This window comes from Opisthocomus hoazin, chromosome 2 (genome assembly GCF_030867145.1).
Source record: "Opisthocomus hoazin isolate bOpiHoa1 chromosome 2, bOpiHoa1.hap1, whole genome shotgun sequence".
Taxonomy (NCBI): Eukaryota; Metazoa; Chordata; class Aves; order Opisthocomiformes; family Opisthocomidae; genus Opisthocomus; species Opisthocomus hoazin.
Window position 1 is genome coordinate 125,438,808 of NC_134415.1, and position 24,435 is coordinate 125,463,242.

Sequence of the window (24,435 nt, forward strand, 5' to 3'; positions counted from 1 at the left end):
AGTATACAAAAAGCTTGTTAAGCCTAGCAAACATGTACCACATCTAACTTTGAGATCAGTTCATTGTAACACATAGCACTCCCTGTTCAAGGAAGGAAAACATACATTCAAAAATAAATTTAATACTGAAAACACTACAGAAGAGGAGAACTAACTTCTCCCCTCCAAAACAATGACATATCCAAAAAAAAAAAATTCACAAGTGGTGCAAAGGTTACGAGATGACAGGCCAGATGAGCTAGCCTCACGCCAGTTTAAGTTTCAAGTTCACAAGTAGATTACTTCATTCAACCTCATAAAAAAAGCAAAGGAACGGATTTAATATTAACTGTGTTGGGTGTACACACATGTTGATTTATTAGACACATGGCAAAGTACTAAAAATACAGCGTTGGAATGCACGCCCTGAGCCTCCCAGGATGTAGCGAACATTACATACTACATTACCTGGACAACCGACCTTTTCAGTATTATTACATAAGCTAATTCCAAAGCACATATTTATGGCTGTATTTTAGACTGCTCTATACAATAAAGGTCTAAACTTAAAAGTAAGTTTTCTGCACATGTCCAGTCAATTACTGGTGACCAAAACGCTGGCGATGCTTTGTGAAGTTCACTCGATGACGGCTGCGAACACCATCTGCAGGAACACACCCTGTTTCCAAGCTCCCAGCCAGAGCATGGTTACCTTTCTCTGGGGCTCACAGAGGAAGTTATAAAATTACACACAAATCAAGCATAAAAAACTAAATAAGGAAGGGCAAAAGGAGCAGACTGTTTCATATGGTTAAAGGAGTAACTACTTGTATATACCTGTTTCCCCTTCCAGACTAGCCTGTGCCACAAACCATTACACCCAAAGCGAGCAGAGCTATGAGTATCCAGGAGTGCGCAGCTACAACAGAGGAACATCGCAAGCCGATAACGCCACTTGGAAAAGCAAGAGGCATATGTACAATCAAGAAGCTTGGATAACTCAAATCACAGAGAATAATTAACACACTAAGCAGGATTCACACAAGTCATTACAGGACAGACCTGGAGCTGTGGGAGCAGGGCCAGAGGAGGCCAAAGCAATGATCTGAGGGCTGGAACCCCTCTGCTGGGAGGAAAGGATGGGAGAGCTGGGGCTGTTCAGCCTGGAGAGGAGAAGGCTGTGGGGAAACCCTATTGCAGCCTTTTAGTACTTAAAATGTGCTTTTAAGAAAAATGGGGACAAACTTATTAGCAGGGCCTGTTGTGACAGGACAAGGAGTAATGGCTTTAAACTAGGGGAGGATAGATTTAGATTAGATAGAAGGAAGAATTTTTTTTTACCATGAGGGTGGTGAAACACTGGAACAGGTTGCTCAGACAGGTAGTGGAGGCCCCATCCCTGCAAACATTCCAGGCCAGGTTGGACAGGGCTCTGAGCAACCTGATCTGGTTGAAGATGTCCCTGCTCACTGCAGGGGGGTTGAGCTAGATGGTCTCTAAAGGTCCCTTCCAACCCAAAGCATTCTATGATTAATCACACTTTGTCCTGTCATCCTTCGAACAGTACCTCAAGTTCCCTTCCACATCAGTCCAGCCACTGAGGAGGGATTTAGGAGCTCTTTCCATTTCTCCAATGCTCTTGGCAACACAGTATTTTGAAATACTAAATATCAAAAGAAGCACCAGTGTTTTCTTCATTCTGTGTTCGCATTCAGCCACAGAAGAATTAATGATGCTACAGATTTTTACTCTTAGAGTGAAATAACAATTTACAAATGCAAACGGAAACCTTCTTGAGATGTGATTTTTTTAAAACATTCTCATCTAGAGCCCAGAAAGGGCCACATCACTTCACCAAAATTTCTGCACTTCAATAGCTAATTTTTGAGGAAAGCATCTGTAACATTTCAGATCTAATAGTCCATCAAGATAAATAATTCACATAGCCACATAACTTTCTCATACCATATCTTTCCAATTAACATACCTATACTGCCTTAGAATATGAAATAATTCACACATCACCCAACCAACACCAATAAGGCAATAAAATCCCAGTGTGACCATAGTGACGATATGAAAAGACAACCTGGCACTCAGGTGCCCACAAGTGGCTGTGTTGGCTCAGCTGTGTCAGCAACAGCAGCTCTACGGTTCAAAGTCTCAAACCATCTGCAAAATCAACCCAACCTCAAGGCTTCGCTTTTTTCCCTTCTTCGTGCCAGATACAGTCAGTTTACAGAGGGAACTCACAGGGCCAGGGCCCAACAGACATAAGCCCAAGCAGTCAATCCAGTGATTCAACTGCAAAAATCACAGGAATAAAAATAATCCATAATGAGCTCTGAATGCTAGCAAAAACTCTTATATATTACTATATGCCTATGTATCAGTGACACTGGCTACATCTGCCAATGTTTTCAGCTGTTCGTGGTTTTTTTAGTGTTATTTTTGGAAACAATGGTTGCCCCATAACAAACAAGGCTCACCCAAGCCATGTATCCTGACATTCCAGTTGGGAGAAAGCTGTTTCCTTGTTTATTAAGACCAAAATAGATGGCTAGCAGAGAAATGTCTCATCCCACAAGCACAGGAATTACCACCGTTCTTGCAAATCCCAGACACATGCCGATAGACAGGATTAGCGGGAGCAGCTCCGGCAAACCCACGTGGCACCCCCTGATAAGACACTCTCCAGTGGCACTATTTTCTCCAAAAGCCAGAAGAAAAATCAGCAAGAACAACGGATGGCACCATCGTATCGGCAACAGGTCTTAAAAGCACCAGCTTGCATGCTCAGCTTCACTCCTTGCACCCATCGTTTCTCTCATATACGCAGCACTGAAACCAAAATTACTTAATATGGCTTTCAATCTTGCATGTTATCTTTGTTTCTGAAAAACAAGAACCACCAGCTTTGAAGCAAGCATCGCCTTCTTACCGGCAGGGCTGCCCGCCTCTCTCCGGGAAGCTGACAACACCCCTGAGCTCCCCAGCCTCAACCCACTGCCATGACAGTTTCCTCAAAACAACAACAAAGCAAAGGAAAAAGCTGTATAAACAAAAATATCATTTGATCGATTTGGATTGACAGAGTACTGTGTATCTAAGTTTCTCCAAGGCTTACCTAGATGCAAAGAATTTGGACAGAACACCTAGCAGAGGAGCAAACCCCAAAATTCCGGCAATAAATATGTTTTATTCCATTCTATAAAGACATCCTAATTACTTCAAACTAGATGCACATGGCTTATCCTACTTACAGTGTTTAAAAGCTTAGAGTTACTAATCTGGTTTTTTAATTAATGTTACTACACTATTTAATAGTGCCTAAGTTAGAATTAAGAACGACCCAGAAGAGAGTGGCACTATCTTGCCCATGATCCCTCCCGACTCCATGATTCCTGTTTAAAGTTCTGGGCGAGGTCAATTTTTTCTTTTTGAAACGGAATTACGGAAGACGCTACGCCTGAAGGAGCTTTCAGCCAAAACTTCTCTCACCGGTTCACAGCACGCTCGGTGCTTATCAGCATCCCACCAGCGAGCACATAGGAAGGAGGCAGCAAAGGCACAGCCTTAAGCAGGTAGCGCAGCTGTGCTAATACTCTCAAGATTTGGTCTAGGGGGGCTTTTAAGGGAAGCAACGGCGCTTGAGTTTTGTTTTGTTTATGTGGACAAACACATACCCCAGGAAGCTGAACAAGAAAGTAACCCCTAAAAACAAACTGCCCTTTTTAAAAGAAATTCTTCATGCAAGCACCACAGTTGTCTGCAGCTCCTAAGCGTCTCTACACACTACAAAAGGTAGATAAAATTACTTGGGTTTGGTTTAGCTTATCACACAAACAACTCTAAGGCCAAGAATTTTCACTATATATTAAAAAAAAAATCTGAAAATTATATTGCAATCACAACTTTAAAATTTGTGCTGTTGTTCACATTCATTACCCTGAAATGCAAAGTCTATTAACAATATTTGATGTTAAGAACATATGGAAAATAGAGCAAGCTTACCGCGTCCAAGGACATATTTGCTCGAACACACCCAGCGTTGCAGGTTTGTTTTTTTTGGTTTTTTTTTTTTTTTTTATTTAGGAGGAGGAAGAAAAATGTCACAGTGAGCAAAGTTCACATGTTAACCTGAACAGGATCCAGGCTCGGCGCCGAGCTGAGCGGGAGCAGCCGCCCACACCTGTGCAGGCACAAAGCTTTCTGTGAACCAGCTCTCTCACAGACACGTCCTCTGCTCAGGGGGCAGCTCACGCCATGCATGTCCCAAAAACACAGTTGCAGAAGTGTCCACCTCACTCACCAGAACGCCCCCGAAGCCTACCAGCAAACTTTTCTACCTTAACAGATGAAAGCTACTAATTAATCTATTCACTGCTCCTCCCTCGTTTGAGTTACTGCCTTGAGCTTATGATCGAACTGGTTTTACTACAGTGAAAAGCCATATTACTCACAGTATAGCTAGTAACAAAACTAAGATAGCAATAAAGGAAATAAAACAAGCAAATTCTGTTCTTAAAAACCTTCTCAGCTATGTATGGACACAAATGTTCAAAAATGAGCAAAAGGATGAAAATCAAATCATCACTTCCAGCTTATCAACGTTGGCTGAAGAGTGACTAGAGCTATGAAAAATAAAAATAAATAAGCAAACAAACAATAAAATACACAACCAACCCCAAAAGCCTTCCACATGGCTTAACATCTCAAAAAACTTCACACATTCCATCTAACAGCATTACAGCACTGCTCCAACCCATACTGGAGATGAACGTCTGTGTGCACATTTTGCACCGTGATGAATTATAGAAAAGAAAAGCCACTCTCAAAGAAAACAACAAGTCTACTAGGTTTTCACTGCTAATTCCTTTCAGGAATTTAGGAAGCTGTTTATTTTAAATTGCCCATACAGGAAGAGGGAGAAAAATGACAGTAACAATGTCAGGAACAAGAACTCCATTTCAAATATTTAAGCCCCACTAAAAGCGTATGTGCACACACTTCAAACAGAAATTTCAAAACAGGTTTTGTTAACAAAATTGGAAATCTATGCACTCCAAACTCCAACACTGCAATACAAGCAGACAGTCTTTAAAAAGACTTATTATTGAAAAGTGAATTCAAGGAAATTAGCTTCACAAGCGGGTGGTGTAATTGCTTGTAACTTTTTTACTTACTTGTTTTCAACTATACAGCCACAGCAAGCTTCTCCACCACCCCTGAGCTCTGGTTTCAGGACTGCTTCGGCCATCCCTTCACCCCCCCTCCTTCCCTCCCCAGCCTTTACAATACCTCCTGCTCTCCATCCAATGCAGTGACACTGTCACACTAGTACCTGAGGATGTTCTGGAGGCTTTATGGGGTTCCCCTTAACCGAGTCTACCTGTTCTTTTTCTTTGAATACAAAACAATGCAAGTGGAAGTCAGCATCAAGAACTGCACCTTTTGGGACAGACCATCTCAGACTGCTGGTTAACCCGACGAGCTTGCAGAAAATGCCCAGGCCCCAGCCGGCACTAGGAACCAGGCACCACCAAGCTCCAATCCTTCTTCAGGATCTCACCAAAGGGCAACAAGTCTGGGTAGAAGCCAAAAAAACCCAACCAAAAAGTTACCAGCAGATGTTATAAGGTACCAAGCATCAGCATCACATCAGTATCCACGGGAAACTTCTCTACATTCCCTTCTACATGTGAGTATTTCAAAGTCATGTAGTGCTTAGCTCACCTACTTGTCTGTACAACAAAGTAACCTATCTGAAAACACAATGTTAGCTTCCTTTGCTGTACTTCTGACAGCAAAGAGCCAATTGCATGAAATGTAAACCCACGACATAACCTGCTTTGCAATATTTAGAAGACTTGAGGAAAAAAAAAGACACAATCAAAAAGCACAACTCTAACAACTCCAAACAAAGTTGATAGCACTTGGTCATACTACAAACTGAAAAGATGCATTTGTCAAAACATGCAAAAGTTAAAGCGTGAGCAGTGGTGTAAAACGTCAGTAAATCCTATGTATTGATGACGCTCAGAAGAAAGGAACAGAAGGGGACTGATCTGCTTTAGCAGTGATGATACAGTCTGAATCTGGGGCATCCAACACATCCGTCATGCAGCCACAATCCTCCTGTCAACATTCTGGTTGTCCTTCAAACAAGCAAGAAGCAGCCGCACGCTGCCTGGCAGCCAAGGACTGTTTGCAGCTGCCACCAAGGCAACCAGCACTTTTCCTGCCCTCGGACAGGATGACAAACAGACAAACGAACAAAATCAGCAAAAGCCAAACTACCTGGAATTAGTGGCTGCCCCCACATCTCCTGCAGCTGTCTGACGAAAATCAAGGGCTTCTTTTAAAGAGCTCATCTTCTCTAGAAAGATCTAACATTTGAAAAAGAAAACATGTCCATCTTCACCCAGTTTAATCCGTCATAAATGTATTATATTTTCAAATATTGTACATGTGAAGAGGCTAGGCAAATCTAGTGGATAACGCGCGCACTTTCAGCTTCAAATGCTAACCCTTTTCAGATAAGCACAGATTATAATTTACCATCCAAATTCTGCATGGAGAGGTTATACCCTGGCCTCAGTTCAATTCTTAGCAAACCAGCATATATATCACGAAAAAAACGCCAAATTTATCCATATAATGAATTCAGGCCAGATCCCCATCTAATGCCTGAAATTACGCTCATAACAGGAGTAAAGAAGATCCTTTCAGGAAGAAATAAATTTTCAACTACAGTTTCAGAATCTGGCATCCAAACACATAAAAACTAAGTGCAGCCCTTGGTCCTGTCCACATCTATTTGCTCTCTCTGGTCACATTTCTACTGTCCTGACCTGGGAGATCCCCCCCATACACCCAAGGTCCCCCCAGCCCTCCAAGCCTAGTGTCCTTCCAGCTGTTTCCTCCTCACTGCATCGTTCAGACCTTCAGCCTCCTTATTCCCTTTCGTGTGGGTCGTAAGAACTTCGCAGTATTTATCGCTCTTCAGTATCCTTCTTGTCATTATCCCTCCCAACCAACTTGCCACACTTCTCTACTCTCAAACCTACATCCCCTTGCAGGAGCTGTAGGGAGGGTCCTGCTTAGAGCAGAAGACACTCCTTCCCATAGAAAGCACCAAGGATGCAGAGGCCACCACCGCCTGGTGGAGGCAAGCTACTGGGCGAGGTAGCAAATGAGTAAATCCGTTTCTCAAGGGACTTTCCTTGTTCATAAGGCCAAAGTACAACTCTGCTGCAGCCTGTTTCCGCTTCCCTCCCGCAGTTCTCCCACACCTTGCGGGTGTTAACATCGCAGCAGGCCAAGCTGGAGTATTTGAGTTCAGCCGCTGAGGCTTGGTATTTGCACCAATCTGGTCATAGTAGCGTTTCATAGATCCTGCAGTATCCACAGCCTACTGCAGTAGCCAGAGAAACCACGCTTCTCTGCAACAGCTTTCCCTGAAATAGTCTCTCCAGCTATCACTACCTGTAAATTAACTTTTAAGAAGAAACTACAATTAAATTGGCCATGAAGAAAACCATGACTTTCACTTCCCTAACAATTAATGCTTTCCCATCATCTCATCACTGCACAACACCCTTCCAGCCTACGCATATAGTCTTAAAAATTCCCAAGATCAGCCTTATAATTGCAGTCAACTGCGGCACCAAGAAGGCAAGTTATCCCCTGTTGACATGAAACCAAAGAAGTAATTTTCTTTTACTCAACTTCCTTTACGCTTCTCCAAATCCCCACGCCTTCCAGAAAACTGACTGTCCCCTATAATTCAGGATATTCGACTGCGCCACGCACATATTGAACAGTTGTGTAGTTAAAAATACCTGGAGCTGAGAGACATAAAGAATTTTCAGGATGGAAAAAATTTAAAACAAAACCCACAGCTGCAGAAGGGCAAGAAAACACCTAACATGTTTAGTTTTTAACATAGAAACAGGCCACGTCCAACCCCTCTCTACTGATCAGTAGAAAGACGGTCTTGATGACACAAGAACCAGAGAAGAGCTGTGTCTGATATTTTCTTGCTATGTGGCACCTGAGCGCTCATTAAGTACATCATCACTACATTAATCATCAAAACACCACTTACAGCAAAATTACTAGTTATACTGCACTCAAAACTCAAAAGAGATTCTGAACGAAACTACAAACAACTTAAAAATACTAGACAAGTGAAAGGCATTTGTACAAACTTTTCCTTGGTAAAAGACCCCTCTGAGAGCAACTGGATTATCCCCATCAGTTTTAAAAGGTAGATACTTAGACCCCTCCACAGTCAATCAAAAATGAATAATTTTGCTTTCTCTGTAAGATGAACAGGAAAATTGTCAAATTTACTGCAAGCAAGAGTAAAGAAGCATTTATAGCACTGGAGAAATTTCCCCTTAGGTTTAACGATACGAAAAGTATCCCATTAAGATACATTAGATAATTTTGGTTTGCAAAGAATTAATTTCACTTCAAAAGAGACGGAAATATCTAAATTCTCTTTGATTCTACTTTACGGAAGTGACACTAAGGAATCCTTGAAAGTTACTAAAAAGTTTAGAAAGCATAAAGAACTAAAGCATAACATCTCCGTAACACTTGCATGGTTTAGATGAGAAAATCTTTGCAGCTCAGCAGACTGAATTCCAGAAGTTACACGTGGACTAGCACACCTAGCTGCTTTGCAGACTTCTTAATTCGAAGTAAGTAATAAATAGGTGCGTACTCAACATCACATGAGGAAAATTTGCAGAAAAAAACAGGAAAAATGTGGAAGGTGTAAGCAAGAACTTCAATTAAAACTAGGACACAAACATAGAATACATAAAGAAGGTTAAATAAAAGGTCTGAGAAGCAGTATCTCACAGCAGAAGACAACAACGGCGAGCCAGTCGCACAGCACTGAGGAAGACAGAGATCCCAGAGCAGAGGATCTTATACAGAAAGACGATGACTAACCTGGTGACGTGCCAGTGCCGCAGCCCAGTGGAGCACAAACCTCACACCCTTCCCGTTTCAGGTATTTGCTGATGATGAACAGGGAGCCCGGTCAGGAAACCAAACAAGCTGAAAGCCAGCCTGATCTCACAGTTACCCTTTAGCTGGACACACTTTCTGCCCTGTCCCTCTGCACGGTCACGAAAGAGGCAGTGCCAGCAGCAAGGAGCCCAGCGTAGGGCAGAACTGGTCCTTCAAACAAAGCAGCTTAACCCAGGCTGAAGCACCCACACAACCACAGCCCAAGGATACAGTTTTTCATTATAGCTGAGCTGACTGAGCTGTGACCCCACTTTCCGAACTCTCTCACGACTTGATGTCTTCTCTAGGGGTAGGTTTGGGGGGTTTTTGTGGTTTTGGTTCTTTATGCAGCTCATCTCACTAAAGTGGGTAACCATAGCTACAGACAGCTGTTAGTGCACCGCAGCAGCAGGAAGGAGACAGAACATACAGTGCAAGGGTACAGACCAAAAGAAAGCTAAAGTGAATCAGAACAGACAGCAGAACTCACTCAAACAAAAAAGGCCTTCAAAAGCATACTAAAAAAACATAACCATCGAAAAGGTGTTCCAGTTAAAAAAAATCACCTTGTTACAAATACAACTGATGTGTATTCTAACCATTTCAACAACAACTAGCCTGTTGTATGATCACAGTCAAATTAAGTCAATGCAGAAAACTCACCTTCACAAAATTGTCAGGAAACATGCCCCTTTTGCCATTTAGCTCCCCTTCTAGCCATCCTTCTTCTTCCAGTTTTTTCACATTCCTGATGATTTCCCCAACTCGGATCGTTAGCTCGTCATCATGCACTGCATCATAGTCATATTCCACGATATAGTCCACTAAAAAAAAAAAACACCACAGTGAATGCAACTCAGACATGGAAATGCAACTTAAAAGCCACGCACGTACAAAAAGACAGACCTAAAGACAAGTTTTTCCCTTCAAGCAACACTCATTTGTGAACTGCAGTGTTCCCAACCATTTGGAGGGGGGGAATCCGACAGTCGCCTACTAGAATAAAGTAAATTTAGGAAGATGTCACCAGGTCATATTGTGGTAGTAGGTAAGTTTTTGTGCATGTGTGGTGGAAAGGATTGCTGGCAGTGCAGTTTCTTTCCCCCCATCCCACCAAGTCCCAGCCCAAGATTTACCAATTATGAATCACTGCCCTCAGGGCAAGCGTTTGTTACTCAACACATTTTTGGGGCTAAGCAGGGAGAAAGGTTCAAATTGTGCATGCAGGGTATGTACATGCAATGCTTTGTTACTTCTTACATTTGAATATGCTGTTATATCTGAAAAAAACTGATTGCTGCACACACAATATTTTTGCAGGTTTGATCCCAGAAATGTAACACAGCCAGAAGGTGTAGCACTGACAGTATCATACAGCTTAATCTGTACAGACAGTTAAAAGGCACCCTCCTTCCAATTCATCTGGTTTTGTACGAAGAATAAGCAAGCGAGCTTTAATTTTGATGTAATTAAGTTTACCCAGAGGAGCATAGCAGTATATTTACATACTCGTCCATCTGTTGCACAAGATCCATGAGAGCTGCCTACTGACAGCTTAAGGCTTGTTTGGCAATAAAGGTTCATTTGTTCCTCAAGATATTCCGTTTATGTCACAAATTTCCACAAATCTGCAGTAATAAAATAATCTTCCCTCTCACTCAAATGTAGTCTGGATACCCAGGCACCACCAAACTAACACTGTTCTCCACGAAACCTCCCTCTCCTCTGCAGATCACAACAAACATGCACAAAGACAAGAGCACAACAGGGTTCAAAGATGGAAATCCAGAATGGCTGTAAAAGTTTTTGCCCGGGTTACTCTTTATTCTATCAGTGCACAATAATATCCAACAATTACTTCACAAATTAAGGAACCAAATGGGAGAAAGTATTATGTCCTGGTGTCAAACTTACAGCTCTATTAAATCAATGTATAGTTCTGATCTGTGGACAGTTTTGCTCAAAGGCGCTGCGGCACGCACGTTGCAACGTAGCCTTTATCCCGCTGCTGCCTACAGACGAAGTCAGCAAACCCTTGGTAGAAAACAGAACTACATGATGGTGCCACGAATACAAGAGAAGCTAGAATGATCTGTCTGGCAAACTATTTTCTGAATACACCCATTAACAAAGGAGCCAGTCAAATATAAGCATGAAGACTTAGTTTTGCTTTTTTTTCTTTAAGAAAGAAAATTTGAGCAGCAGTCATTACCAGAGTCATTTGCACGTGACACACACCCTGGAACTCGTAACATATGCTTTTTGTGCTTTATACATGTATTTTTGCCAAACGTATTATTTAAGCTTGCTTCAAAGCATCATATTTCCCCACCACTGCCTGCAGCAAGCACAGTAGTTTTGTCTTGCTTCTGCACTGAATTGTTTTTTGAGTGGCTGACATGAAATACTGCCCAACAGACAGGAAATTCTGGCAGCCACAGATCATAAAGACAATGGCCATTCATCACCTACAATCTGGAAATAAAAATGTCATCTTCCAACCAACTTAACCCAACCATTTTGGAAACCTACAAATGCATGAGAATGTAAGAAATACACAAGTTAGATATTTCTCTCACAATAAACTCTGGTTTTAAGCACATGAACAGGTATTATATTCCAATATACACACCATAGGACAGTTTTAGGAAGTTAAACATGGAAAATGGATCAGAACGGTGTCAGTCATGGTAAATGCCTACAGCACTGCAGACTACGACTTGAATTGCCCAACACCTGGTCCTTTTTCCACAGAAGCAGTAGGTAATCATACCCACACTATGTCAACATGAACTAATTATTTTGAAAGCTTCTTTATTTCCTTGGGGGAACATTTCTGTATTTGTGTTTGAAATGCACAATACGTTCATCCTGGTCACTTCTCCAGACTGCAAAACATGGACTCAGTCATGCCAACCACCAAAGGAGGGTCTCAAGAACCTCCCGGTCATCATTCATGTGCCTCTGTGTTCCAAAAACAAACAGCAGTAAATGAACATCAGCTTTTTACATTTGAAATTTAGGTGCTGAATTTCCTCCTGTATTTGTCAGTGACACTCAATAACATCCGCGCTCCCTTGGATAGATATATAAACCAGATCTAACTCTGCTGTCTCGCCTGTTAAGTAAGAGGGGTCATGGGGAATGTGAAGATAGTTTCATCCCACACATTTTTTTCACGTGCTGACACAGAAACACCAAGAAGCTACACATGCCACTACTACATGGTCCTCGAGAGGAACACTGATCAGTTTTGGTTTTCAATATTAGCAAGCAGCACTAGATGAACTGTCCAGGTAATTCACACTATGGTGTGACAGGCAAGAAACCATTCTACTACCTAACCAGTCCAGATCAAATAAGCCTCTGAAAGGTCTTCAAGTATAACATTTACCCAAGCAAAAACAGCATCCAGTGGTGTCAAGAAAATGTTTTTATGGAATCACAACTCCTTACAATAATTAGGCATCAGGTCAGTCCATGGACTATACTTCTGAATGCCTGAAGCTTCTGAATTATACTTCTGAAAGCTTTACTCAAGAACAGAGGTGACCCCAAAATCAGTCAGCAGTAAGCTGGACTGCAGTAATGTAAGCTGGCCAAAACTTTCAAAAAACAGCAAGTCTCAACTGCTGGAAAGTGCAGCAGAACACCTCAGCAACACAAACTACCAAAACCACCCATCTTACCTCCTCTCTGCTTTTTTACACAGCTTTCTCAATTTCAAACCCAACTCAAATCAATTATCTGTAACTTAAAAGTCCATAATGACCAAGTCTTGGATGAAAAATAGTCTTCTGAAGCTTAAGCATGAACACTGTGTGGTTAACCATGCTTTTCTTGTGCATCCAGCAGGACCACAGCTCACCTGAGAGGGAGACAACATTCTCCTGAGTTTTCACAGGCAGTATTGGCCATCACAAACCGCCTCCCACACTGCATGCAAAGAAGATGTCTTTATCCTAGATCTCTAACAAATCACTAGAAATCTTCTTTTGGCAAGAATTCATATACAAGACATCACCTGGCACATGCTTCCGACCAAGAAAGAGGGAAGGAAACAAAAAAATGACAAGCCAAATCAGAGTCAGATTGCTTAGAGTATTATAGAAAATAAATTAAAACAGACTGTAAGAACTGACAGAACTGATTTAGAAATATAAGACTACGTTCAGTGCCCTGGTAGCAGTCGAGGGGCTGGAAGCTCCGTTCAATGAAGCATCAGAGGCAGCTGAGCCAGTGCCACCCAGGAGCACCGGGTGGTTATAGTGGGAATCAGAAAAGCGGTGTAGAGGAAATCATGCCTGACCAACCTGACAGTCTTCCACGATGAAATGATTGCTTCACTGGATGATGGGAAAGCAGTGGATGCTGTCTCCCATAACATCCTCGTACAAAAACTGATAGCATACAGGGCAAGATGAGTGTAAAGTGAAATGGACTGAAAACTGTCCAAAATGCCAGGCTCGAAGGGTTGTGATCAATGACACAGTCCAGCTGGAGGGGAGTCACCAGTGGTGTGCCCCAGGAGTCAACGCTGAGTTGTTCAGTATCTTTAATAATGACGTGGATGATGGGACTGAACACACCCTCAGCAAGTCTGCAGATGATACGAAACCGTGAAGAGTGGCTGACAGACCAGACGGGTGTGCTGCTATTCAGAGGAACCTCAACAGGCTGAGGAAGTAGGCCAACAGGAACCTCATGAAGTTCAAAACAACAGGCAAAGTCCTGCCCCTGCGGAGGAAAAAATCCACACACCAGTACAGGCTGTAGACTGCTTGGCTGGAAAGCAGCTTGGCAGAGGAGGACCTGGTACGTGCCCTTGCAGCAAAAGAAGGGCAACGCCATCTTGGGCTGCATTAGGAGCAGTATTGCCAGCATGTCAAAGGAGGTGGTCCTCCCCCTCTGCTCAGCACTGATGAGACCCATCTGGAGCACTTGGTCCTTGTTCTGGGCTCCCCAGTACAGGACAGACATGAACCTACTGGAGTAAGCCCAACAAAGGGCCATGAAGATGATTAAGGGACTTCATACAAGGAAAGGCTGAAAGAGCCAAGAGAAGGCTCAGGGAGATCTTACTGATGAGGGTTTGGAGAAGATTGATTGGTGCCCAGTGAAAGCATGAGAGGCAGTGGGCACAAACTGAAACAGAACAAATTCCACTTAAATATGTATATATACAGACACACACATACACACACTGCAAGAGTGATCAAACAATGGAACAGTTTGTCCTGAGGGGTTGTGTAGTCTCCTTAGAGATGCTCAAAACCCAACTGGACATGGTCCTGAGCAACCTTCCATAGCCCACGGCACTCTGAGCAGGAGAGTTGGACCAGATGATCTCCAAAGGTGCTTTCCAGCCTCAGCGATTCTATGACTGATTCAAGCCAAAGATACAACTTAGGTGGCAGTTGTCAGTCATCCAGCCATGACAGCTTTCCAACATATTTAGAGAACTTCTCAGTCAGCGTTTTTTGAAGGTTTTGACCTGTTTTCAGGGGCAGGGGTTTGATTAAATCACCAGTGCTAAGTAAAAAAAAGTACTGACTGGATGCCTTTGAGGGAAAGGTGCTTATAGGAGGCTTTATGGGAGCAGTCTGTTCAGCTCTTGGTTTCGAGTAAGATGATAGCCTGACTAATGAAATAATAAAACAGATCAAACACGTCAAAGCCAGGCAGTTCCATCAACAATCACAGACTACGTTGTTCCCCATGGCAAACACGAAACGCGTCCATCTAACAACACTGTCTCTTTGACCAAACAGCTCACGCTGTCAGCCAACACAGCAACGCAGCCTGCACGAGGCATTCAGTCACCGCTGGCACAGGTGCACTCTCCAGTTCTCCAAAACTTACACTACTGGCTCCTCTGCCAACCACATCCCAGCGCCAAAGCAGAAGGCAAGCCTCCCACTAAGCGTGGTCGCATAACACCCATCGTCACCAATTTTAAACATAGGAAGTCTTCAGCTACTCAGACTCTTTCTCAAGTTGGCTATTACAGCTAACCAAGGCCCCCTGGGAGCCCCATCAAAAAAATAAAAAGAACCCATAAATATATCAAGGAAAAGAGTGGAAAAGATACTGAAATTCTAGCATGCCTGTGTCTTCAGTAGAAATCACCAAGTGTCAGACACATGTCCAAAGAGCACAATTTCACATTCTTGTTACTTTGTTTAGGATAGTAGAATACTGTCATAATCCAGTGACCTTTCTGTAGTAACCAGAAAAAGACACAAATCAGATACAAAGTAAAACCCATGAAAAGCACATTTAACAGCTTATAAAAAAACAAAACAAAAAAGTTTGTGGGATAATTAAAATCCTTGCAAATAACTCTCAAGCTATTCAGGAAGCCTTGCTGAAACCTGTTGCAGACCTGGAGGGACAGAGTCCAGCATCAAGCAGCAAGAGAAGCTTGAGTTGCATGCCATGCTCCATAAAGGTCTCTTCAGGCAGGTTTTAGGTCAGTTCAGATTAAAAGTCATTTATTGGAACGTGAACCCTGGAAAGTTGTGCAGCCTCCAGAAGCATCTTGCCAGCAGAACTGCAGTTACACTAGAAACTGAGATTTTGCTTTTCAAGTTTATCATAACAGACAGTTGTTAGATGCCTGAAACAAACTTTGTTAGGTACTGTTATTTCCACTTGTACATCTATCACAAAAAACCCGAAGTTTAGTCTCCTATAAAACCAAGCTAACATTTTTGGTGTTATGTATGAGTACATACACACAGAGTTACAAAGGTATTTAGTTTTATAGCAGACAGCAAGCTTCCATTAGAGACAAAAGACAACAGAAGACACAACCTTATCCTTTTAACTGTTATACTTTTCTTCACAACTATCTCAAAATCAGGTATCAGACTGAAGGAGAAAGCTCCTTCCAATTGCTTTCCCCCAGAACCATTCCTACAATTTGTGAGATACGAGAGTTCCAGCTGTTTAAATAGTAATACCATAGTATACGTTTGGCCACTGAAGACAGATCTTAACACTGAAAACGCAGTCCATTTGTTTAAATGCTCAACAACGAAAACACCTCCATAAGCATTAAACGTAAGTAGTGGTTATAAGCATGGGGTTTTTTCCACTTCAACATCACATAATTCCCTGTTACCCTGACCTGAATCACCAATGACAACACACATGCTCAAATAAGAGATCTGGTGAACTCCCTACTGCCTTTAAAATTCTAGCCCCTGCTTCCAAAAAATCGCCTGAGTTTCATCCTGCCAAGCTATCCTGGTAAGACACAAGCACAAGGTGAGCACCAGGGTCTGGCAACCAAAGACAAATCCCTCCTGGCCAAGAGCCTCCACTGCTTTACATCCAGGCTCCTTCCCCAGCGCTCTGCATCTGCTCCCGTGATTCACTCTCCTGTTTACACAATGACCCACCTTGACCACAATAACCAGTTCCCCAAAGATCAAAGAATTCTTTTGGGGTGCAGATGTGGGTTCGGTCTTCCTCATACTGAGTAAGGAAGCGCCTCACATTTCCCACTATTGGGGAAACCACTCTGACCATCGGGCTTGTGCAAAAAAAGGTATTTCCCTTCCTTCCCGGCCCCAGCAGCCATCAGCATGAGAAGCAGCTTAGGGACTGAACCCTGAATCGATGGGAACAGTGTTTCTTACTTTCCTTCTCATGGTTCCCAATACAGCTACAGCAACAACGGAAAGGGGGGAACCTGCAAAGTTGTGCTGCCAAGACATCTTAACCCAAGGATGCTGTCATCCCATCCTCTCTTCCATGCGTTCACATAGAACCGTAGAATAGAATCATAGGCTGAAAAAGACCTCTAAGATCATCAAGCCCAACCATCCACCCCATACCACCATTCCTACTAAACCATATACTGAAGTGCCACATCTACATGTTTTTTAAACACCTCCCAGGATGGGGACTCAACCACGTTCCTGGGCAGCCTGTTCCAATGCCTGACTACTCCTTCAGCAGAGAAATTTTTCTTAATATCTAATCTAAACCACCCCTGATGCAACTTGAGGCCATTGACTCTCATCCTATCACTAGTTAGCTGGGAGAGGAGACCAACACCTGCTGCCTTGCCCCTGCTCTGCACTTAAACTAGTCCTTATTTATACAACTGGTGAATCAGATAAAGAAAACAGCCCAAGCAAAAACTATTTAGTGCCAACTTTATGAAAGTTTATCTCCCTAAGATGGCTCAGTGCAGGGTCAGAGATGCAGGACTGCATAAAACCCAACTTAGATCAACCTCTACGTCACTGATACAGTCCAGATCAGGAGCACAATTCTCAATAAAGCTCCAAACCATCCTCATTTATTGTGCTTCAGTTCACAGTGTGGAGTAGTCTCACAGCAAGGAACCTGTATTTCTTTTCGCTGAAACTAAATCAAAGATATGCAGCCCAGGAACACTCCTAATGCATGCTAATCTTTAATAGGCATTATGTCCACGGGATGAGACTAGAACTATAATGATATAAAAACGTCCAAAACGTGCAATATGAATTTCAGGTCCCTAACGCCTGCAGTTTCCCTCCACGGATCCCCTCATCTTGCCCCTCGCCCCTTGCTGCTTTGCACATAGGCAAAGTCTGCCATGAAACCACATCCTAACATAAAGCATAAAAAACACGAGGCCACTGGATTCCTGTCAGCTCTGCTGGTAGGGATGCAGTTCCAAGCTGTTAAGAAACTGAACAAGGAAAAAGTATATTTAACTAATGGAGACCACGCAGTCTACACATAGTTTACGGCAGAGTTCACCACAGCTTTCAGTGAGTCAACAGTTTTAAGTCACACTACACAGGACAGCAGACACTTACCCGACCAGAGCCATCACATTCGTGCTCCACATGAAGGACTTGCAAAACAGTTCCATCACAAGGACTAGTGAAAAGCGCTACGCATCCCAAGTAAGATGTTCTGCCTAGCTCAAAAAGAGGTCTCTGTCTGGCCTCGGAAGTAGCAGTGACACATAGCAGAGCCATTTCTACCTGTGCCTGCTCCCCAGTGAGCCATACCAGTCATGCCAGCTCCAGCCCCGACGAACAGCTCTGTACCAAGACAGTTACGTTGCTTCCTGCTCCTGAAGCTTTGATCCCCTCCACGCCAGCCAAACAAACTTCTGCTGCCACAAGGAAGAGACGTGGCAGAGGAGGTACTCTGCAGTTTAAGATAAGACTGATCTCATATATTCAAATATTAATTTAAGGTCTTAAGTGCCCTAAGCCATCAGGATTCTTTCATTAGTTTATAATAAAAACAACATAATGCCAATGGAATTGAAAGATTTTCATGCTATTCTATGTATATTTTCTTTTAAGCATATACAATTAACTCCAATTTGCTGTAAACTGATAATTCCAGTGGTGGATTATTTCACAGACAGAGAACCTAAATCTGTAGAATTTATTAGCTCAGGTGCTGGGCAAACAAACATTGCTTTCAAGCATCAAAGACACCTTCAACATGAACAAACAGACACTGCTGGAACCCAAGCCGATTCTACATAAAACCAGCTCAGCTGTGTCCACCCAAACTCTGGGACCTCCACAAACACCCTGCTGCCACCCAGCAGGGACTTGGTTTGGATCCAAGGAAGATTTACTCCATTTGAAGCAACAGCCTTCACACTCGCTCCACACACACCCCATGTCTCAGAAGGCTCATTAGGTTCGATGCAGCATTAGATGAGCCACGGCAAGCAGCCACCACGCTGCAGAGTCAGGCCAAACTCCCAACAAGCCTGTTCCCACCTCTCCGGCGTAAGGGCCGATCAGAGCGAGCCCCATCCTCGCCAGAGCTCGCAGTCATGCAGCGCAGTGCTGGGGCAGCTCAGCCCTCCAGCCCCAGCCCCAGCCCTGCTTCCTCCACCAGATTAAAATTCTTTTCAGATGGGAATTTAAAAGTCAAAGCCTTTCCAATCAAAGACCATAGCACAGGTTATCAAGAAAACATATCATTCTTCTGGGATATAGTGTATCATTTCTACCCCAAGTGGCCACCAAAAAGGTGCTGGGTATATGTGATGGTTTACAAGATGAGTTAGAAACTTAATGAGTACTCTTCAGTGCTTACAGGGAGAATATTTTAGACTGTTCTAAACACAGCTTGTAGGAAAAAAAAAAAAAATGAAGTCAGAATAAACACACACACTGGGGGGGTGTGGGGAGGAGGAGTGAACCACCACACACCAACAAAACAACTTTCAAACTTAAGTCTCACAACATCCAGTATCACATCTGGGCCTTTCCTTACCCTAAATTCAGCATCAGCAGCCCAGCTACTGTGAGCTTCCCATTCTGATTAAATACTATGAGCTTCAAGGGAAACAAAAAATTACCCTTAGAAGAAGGGAAGGAACAAGCTGGAAGAAAAGGTAGTTCTGTTATTTTCCTAAATCATAGGATTACACCACTTTTTATACTTTCTATTGATAATGGAGATCTTACCGTGTCCTTCCAGTATATAAAGGGGGCTTATAAGAAAGACTGAGAGAGACTTTTTACCAAAGTCTGTAGTGACAGGACAAGGGCCATTGGTTTTTAAACTGAAAGAGGGTAGATTTAGATTGGTCATAAGAAAGAAATCCTTCACTCTGAGGGTGGTGAGGCCCTGGCACAGGTTGCCCAGAGAAGCTGTGGCTGCCTCCTCCCTGGCAGTGTTCAAGGCCAGGTTGGACGGGGCTTGGAGCAACCTGGTCTAGCGGAAGGAGTCCCTGCCCACGGCAGGAGGGTTGGCCTCAATCTTTAAAGGTCCCTTCCAAATAAAACCATTCTGTGATTCAGACAAAAATCTTTTAATGAGATTTTACCTAGGTGTTAGATACTGATATGTTCTTTTATTTGTATGGTGTAACTGACTTTAGCACGTTCTCTTTCAGAGACTTCTTGCGATCCACAAGATCTATCAGATCCCTCATTAAAGTTTCTCACACTTCTGATTTTAATTCTACAGCTGACAGGCAAGTCTGCAGAAGTTGGCCAAACTGAAATTAATTTCAACCACTCAACACTTCTCCCAACAAAACCTTCTCGCTGCTATTGCACTGACATCCCAGTAACTCACAGACAGTACGGTGCCCAGCCAGCTCCAGTCACAGTTAAAGTCAGTGATAAGGTATTTGAGTAGTTTTGCTTTTTTCTTTTTATTTTTCTTTCTTGCCACCCTGCAGTTTTCCACCTTGCCACTCTGCTATTTTTCCTTACTCCTTCTATTACTTGCTCAATGCTGCATCACCCCGTTCTAGCACAGACATTTTCTGCTTAGAGCAACAATCCCTCTACATGAATAGCTTGCCTAAAAAAAGGAAAATAAAAACAAAAATAGCAGTATACCCATGAGACAGCCTAAAGCCAGAAGCCTTGTTTCTGTCAGCACAGAACTGGTCCATCTGGAAGCCGCCCTGAATCCGCCTGGCATTTTTAGATTGGGCAAGTCAACAGTGCATTCTCCAAGAAATGACTCACCACACATTTTTAATAAAAGATTATGTCTAATTTTACAGCCCTGTAAGAATGGCTGAAATAATTAGGAAAATCAACAATCGAAAACTGTAAAAAAAGTACACTTTTTCTCCCAAACTATTTCAAGCAATGAAAAATCACATACTGCATTCTAACAGTAACCATCTCCAATACGAGCTTCTGAAGCTGGCTCCAGCACAATTAGCACAACACTTCATGAAGGAAATTAAACAGTATAGCAGAAATCCTGCCCAGTAGCCTGCCCTGAAGCATTAAATACGCAAACCACACATGCCTCATTTTCCCACTCCAGGCTTCCATAATTTTCTAGAGTGCATTCCAGTGCTTACCACTGATATGACACAACAAAAAAATTAAAAGTTTGTCAATTCTCACTCCCCTAAAGCAAATCATTTCCACACATACACTCATAATTCTACAACTGTATCCTGTAGATGATAAGCCATCATTACAAGCCCGCTGGGAAAAAAGCATTTTTGTGATACATTCCTCACTGCAGGTACATCAAACCAACTCTAGAAGAAGCATCCTATCATGTCTTCTCCAATATTATCAGAAACACTTGTCAAACTCCAGTGCAAATTTAATAAATGTTAAAATTGTGGATTTGATTTACCTCCTTGCTTCTATGAGCACGAATTGCTAGACTCCTCCCTTCATAGCAAGACACAACACGGAAGTATTAAGAGTAAAATCTCTACCACCTACAGGTATTTTATACTACCTTGTAAGGACAGAAGAGGTCACAATATTTTACCTGGGAAGTTACATTAAGCAGAAAGTGATGTTTTGTCCTACTTGTTATTTCCTTCAGTGTGAGCAGAGCTCAGTGCAAGAAACCAGCCTGGAAATGAGAGATGACACCTGCAGGAAAGCTAGCAAAGGTGAAAAACTGCTAATAAATTAATATGCAGGAAAAAAACCAGGGAACTTAGAGGGCACAGGGAAACAGACTTTAAAAAAGCACACCACATTTTCTTAAGTCATGACTCAGACAATGTTCTGTATATAGATTTACACCTCTTCCTCTGTTCCTTTCCTCAAGTTAATTTTATAACATTTTGCAGAACATTCAAGGTGAGCCACAAAGTGCCAAATTACAAAAGCTGCTAGAACAAAGCCATGCCAAAAAGCTCTGAAGAACAAAAAGATCATACCTCATTTAGATTTAGTTCAAATCCAAAGCATCAAATAAGCAGTAAAAGTATCACAGGGTCAACACTGTAATTATAGGTTTTTCCCTTAAAACCTCCACTAGATAATTAGCTCACAAAAACACATTTGCAGCTGAAGACTCCGTTGCTTATCTTAGAATTCTTTTTAAAAAGTCATCCCCCTCAAAAAAAAAAAAAGAACAAACTGTACTTAAATTTGATAAAAGTTTCCTTCCTTCAATATCAGGACTCCATGTTACTACAAAAGCTTCAGCTCCTCCTGCAGATTTTTTCAGGACTCTTCTAGCCAAAAAGGACAGCGGGATCCTAGCTCCAGGTTACAAACTCATGAGTTACAAAACCAAGAAAGTCTCCGAAAGCCTTTTGGGTTTCAACCAAAAGAAAACTCCTTTCCCGCTCTAAAAAATGCAAAAATGCTTTCATAGATGGCCTAGAATTTGGCACATACCTAATTCAGAATGACAATTAGTATTTCTGCAAACATGGCAAGAATCTGGCTTTGGAATACATTTATGGAAACTTAAAAGCATCATTCGGAGCATGCACAAAGTGTTCCCTTCCTCTTTAAAAACAGGCATGATGCAATAGTCTGAATGGTCCCAGACTGGGATCTTGCAAAAACCACGGAATATGCTTAGCATTAAAACAGGGACAAGTGTTCCTATCTGACTTCATGCTGTCAGGACAGTCCCTAATAATTATGGCACTAATAAAATTAATTTACTTTTTAGTGCAGACATTTTAGTCAATACAAAGAACCTGAACTGTTGATTGAAAAGCACGGAGAGAAATCCTTCTGTAATGGATTTTTACATAAGCCAGTCAAAACGGCCAATGCTCAAGGGCACCCCACAATCTCAATCACACAGTTTTAAAGGAGATAAAATTGCTTCATTAGCTCAATTATGTTCTAAAAGTTAGGAGATCAAGTCCTCTAAATATCCCTTTGTAACTTGAATTTAGAATGATTTAAGCCTATCTTATTGAGACTGCAATCTAAACCTGCGTGATCTGCAAAACTTCCAATAGAAACACCAGGTTTGAAAGGACCTCTGGAGCTTGCTTACTCCAAACTGGTCAGAGCAAAGCGAACCCCAGAGTCCAATCAGGCCACTAGGGAATTCTCCAGCTAAATTTTGGAAGTCTTCAAAGGATGTAGATAAAACAGTCACCCTGGCCACCTTTTCCAATACACAATTTTCATCATAATTTTTCCCCATTATATTCAATACGAATTACCGTTGTCCTAACTTGCAGCCATTGATTTGCATTTTTTCACTGCACCTCCAAGGAGAGTATGTCTTTCTCTTCTCCAGGCTAGACCAACTTCCTGCACACTGTATGCACTAGCCTCCTCACCAGACTCAACTCCCCAGTTTGCTGGCATCCCCCTTGCACTGGAGGGGAAGGAGAAGCAAAACTGGACACAGTATTTTCACAACAGCCTTGTGAGCGCCAGGTAGCGAGGAACAGCCACGGCCCATGACCTGTTAGCTACTGTCCTGCTTGTGCCACCTGCTAGAGTGAGGTTGTTCTTTCCTAGATGTTGGATTATCCACTTGTCTTTTTGGAGTCACAGGAGTTTCCTGTTGGCCCATTTCCCTGCTACTACTGCAATGCATCAACCACCCCCACCCTTGTTCACCATGGGCTTTTTTAAGTAGCTGAACATAACCCTTGAGCACTTGAGAAACCAGGCTCACACGAGCACCCCTATCAGCCCATCCTCCCTCTTAGCTCTCAGTAATTCTCCCTCTGTACACCCATTTGGTTGAAATATGCCAGAGGAGCAGCATCTTAAAAATAAGAGCTGAACTTGTTTTTTCTCTCCCAGAGTCAGCACTGAAGCACCCAAATCAGTCTTCCCTGAGGAAAGGGCTTCAGGACTGCCCCAACACTGTTGCTCTTTTAACCTGATGGTTGGCTAATCACCAAATATGCAGCTTGGAAGCAGCTACAGCATGTGCTGTGTCTTGCAGAGCTAATTGATAGTCACACAGAACGATCGGTATTTGAAGAATTTGAGAAGGGAGCAGAGGCCTTATGAGAGGTTAGGAAAAGCTGTCTGGGGCAAGGGATATCAGTCGCTGAGGTGAGGAGATAAAGCATCCGAATGCAAGTTCATAGAAAGCTAACCCTCACCTCCACCATTCTCCACACATTTACTTTAAGTCGTAGTTTGGATTTCAGAAACACAAAGCAAATCCTGTTGACTGTCCCCAGGCACCATCCTGGTGACCCAACTACACACAAAGTACAATCAAGAGGAGGGAAAAATCAGCAGTATCACCTCAGCTTTTTAAAAAACACTGGCTGGGATTTACCACTACAATTGCTGCTCAGATCTGCAAAAGCATGATAGCATACAGCAAGATCCAGCAACGCTGCCATGACAGGAAATCAGCATGGTCATGTTGCTGCACTAAGACGGCAGGCTGTGTCTTATTCTACTGACAGCACATCTCATGTTTCATAAACAGCTTTATTTCACCTGCTATTCATTCAGCCTGAGGCTTCCTGTTACTAGTTATCTACCTGGTCAGGTTTTCTTCTACTACCTACTCATTAGAAGCCACTTACATTACAACCCACACACATACATATATTATGATTCTCTCTCAGTAAGGATGCAGCACGAAGATTGAAAGAGCAAACCCTCTTCCCGCAAAAGAGTCTAGTAAGATGATGAACACATGAAAATTAGAGCAAACAATTTTACACACTTTCAGTCGTCCTTTTATTTGAGAACCACATTGTTAATTCACACA

General features: G+C 42.5%; 1 protein-coding gene across 1 annotated transcript in view; it reads right to left on the reverse strand.

Annotated features, from left to right (window-relative positions):
- CD2AP (CD2 associated protein) overlaps positions 1–24,435 on the reverse strand; it is an 85,886-nt gene that overhangs the window by 51,672 nt on the left and 9,779 nt on the right. The window contains exon 2 of the mRNA XM_075414947.1: positions 9,670–9,830. Within this exon, the coding sequence (XP_075271062.1) occupies positions 9,670–9,830 (161 nt within the window). The remainder of the gene's footprint in view (positions 1–9,669; positions 9,831–24,435) is intronic.